General features: G+C 36.6%; 1 protein-coding gene across 1 annotated transcript in view; it reads left to right on the top strand.

Annotated features, from left to right (window-relative positions):
* The first annotated feature begins 1435 nt into the window (after window positions 1-1435).
* ASCL3 (achaete-scute family bHLH transcription factor 3) overlaps window positions 1436-1650 on the top strand; it is a 906-nt gene continuing 691 nt past the window's right edge. The window contains 1 exon segment of the mRNA XM_009328567.1: window positions 1436-1650. This exon segment is cut by the window's right edge and continues 13 nt beyond it. Within this exon segment, the coding sequence (XP_009326842.1) occupies window positions 1436-1650 (215 nt within the window).

Raw genomic sequence — 1650 nt, 5'->3', positions numbered from 1 at the left:
TTAGAAAACATTAAAATAGCCCCATATCCTTGTGAAGGATTAAGGGTATCCCATTTATGTTATGGAACCGTGGTTGGAACATTTGAAGCCTTGTGAGGTTTTTGTGAGTATGGAATCTAGATGTTTCTAGTAACCCATTTTAATGTTCAGGTGTGTTTTCTATTTTAGAGGGTGTAATATAACCTAAGTGTTTTAGACAGCAATGTATAGATGTGGAAGTGGATAGTGAGTAAGAGCATTTTTTGATAGATTCTGTGTAGGCAAGTATTGCTTGCAATCCATGAGGATGGATCACAGTAATTCTTTAAAAATTAACTAGTTATTTAAAATTTATTTTTAAGTAGCTGTTAGGTAACAATCATTACAGTTATGCTGATATTTAGCTGTTTGAATAATGATATTGGGAAGGCACTATAATGTAGCTTCCTATAAAACACTGCAAGATTATCTTTCTAATAAATATATAAGGGTGATTTGAGTAGTTACACCTGCTGTAATGCTGCTCTGAAGAAAGGGTATGTGGTTTTAGTAGGCCAGTCTGAGTTACGGGTTTCTAGGAATGCCCCAACAACTGTGTGCAGTCCCTTCTTAGTAAAATAATTTATAATTGGAACAATATTATTAGGACATGCATTTTTTCCTTTAATAAATTGATTATTTCATAATCCTCTATCAGTAGGATTGTATTTAGTATTTCATATCTGTGTTTAATCTGCAGGTGAGTGTGGAAGGAGCATGAGGATCCATGGAGATGTCAGGTTTAGCAGAAAGAAATTCATCCTCTAAACTTTTTGTAAAACTTTGTATATAGAATGGATGTAATACCTGACAGACGTAAAACTAAGATTGAGATCCATTCCCTGCACAAGTTTTCCATCTAATGAAGATAGTATAGTGAATGAGATATCAAATTAATAGAGAGAAAAAAAAACTGTCTTTGAGGGCTTTTTGGTATGGATAGGGAGTCTGTTACTGGAATTGTAGATTTAATTTTTTTCAGGGAGGAGAAGAGGGTGGAGAAATGCCTCAGAGGTTGGCCTGCTTTGTTTATTGTCTGTAGAGATGCAAGTTTTGGTGGATCTGGAGCAAGCTAGATCTATGTGGAGTACATAAAGGTAGATTCTCTTAATTTCTAAAGCTGAGGTGAAAGGAGACTGCTGTTTCCTCTAGGAAGCTTTAGTGGCTTTATTTTCTTAAAATCTGTTGTGAATTATTTTAATCAGTGTTGTGACTTGCACTTTCTTGTATTTTCAAATGGGACATTGTCAGCTCTATGTAGCGATCTTCCAACACCATTCTGAAATGTCACAAATGCATTAAAAGTCTCTTCTGGAAAATGCCAGTAATGCCAAGTGTTGGTAAGTCCAGGTGAGTTTTTTCTACTGTTCAGTATGAGTTGTTTAAACTATTATGTAATTATGCATTTCCAGGTTAAATGCAGAACCTGATGGATGGCAAAAGCTACCGTAACCTCATGGACAAGTTGTCCATCTGTACTGAGACTCAGCGCATACAGCTGGCTAGGCCTTTCAGTGCCGACCCAGTGGTCACGTTTCACGTGTACCCAGAAACACCAAACCAGGTCACTTGCTCTGAAGATTTGTCATTCCTTCCTTTCATGTCTGAGCATCTCATCGCGGAGAACTTCTA

This window comes from Pygoscelis adeliae, unplaced genomic scaffold (genome assembly GCF_000699105.1).
Source record: "Pygoscelis adeliae isolate BGI_AS28 unplaced genomic scaffold, ASM69910v1 Scaffold166, whole genome shotgun sequence".
Lineage (NCBI taxonomy): Eukaryota > Metazoa > Chordata > Aves > Sphenisciformes > Spheniscidae > Pygoscelis > Pygoscelis adeliae.
Note: the sequence above shows the minus strand (reverse complement) of the source record. Positions and strands in the feature narration are given on the sequence as shown.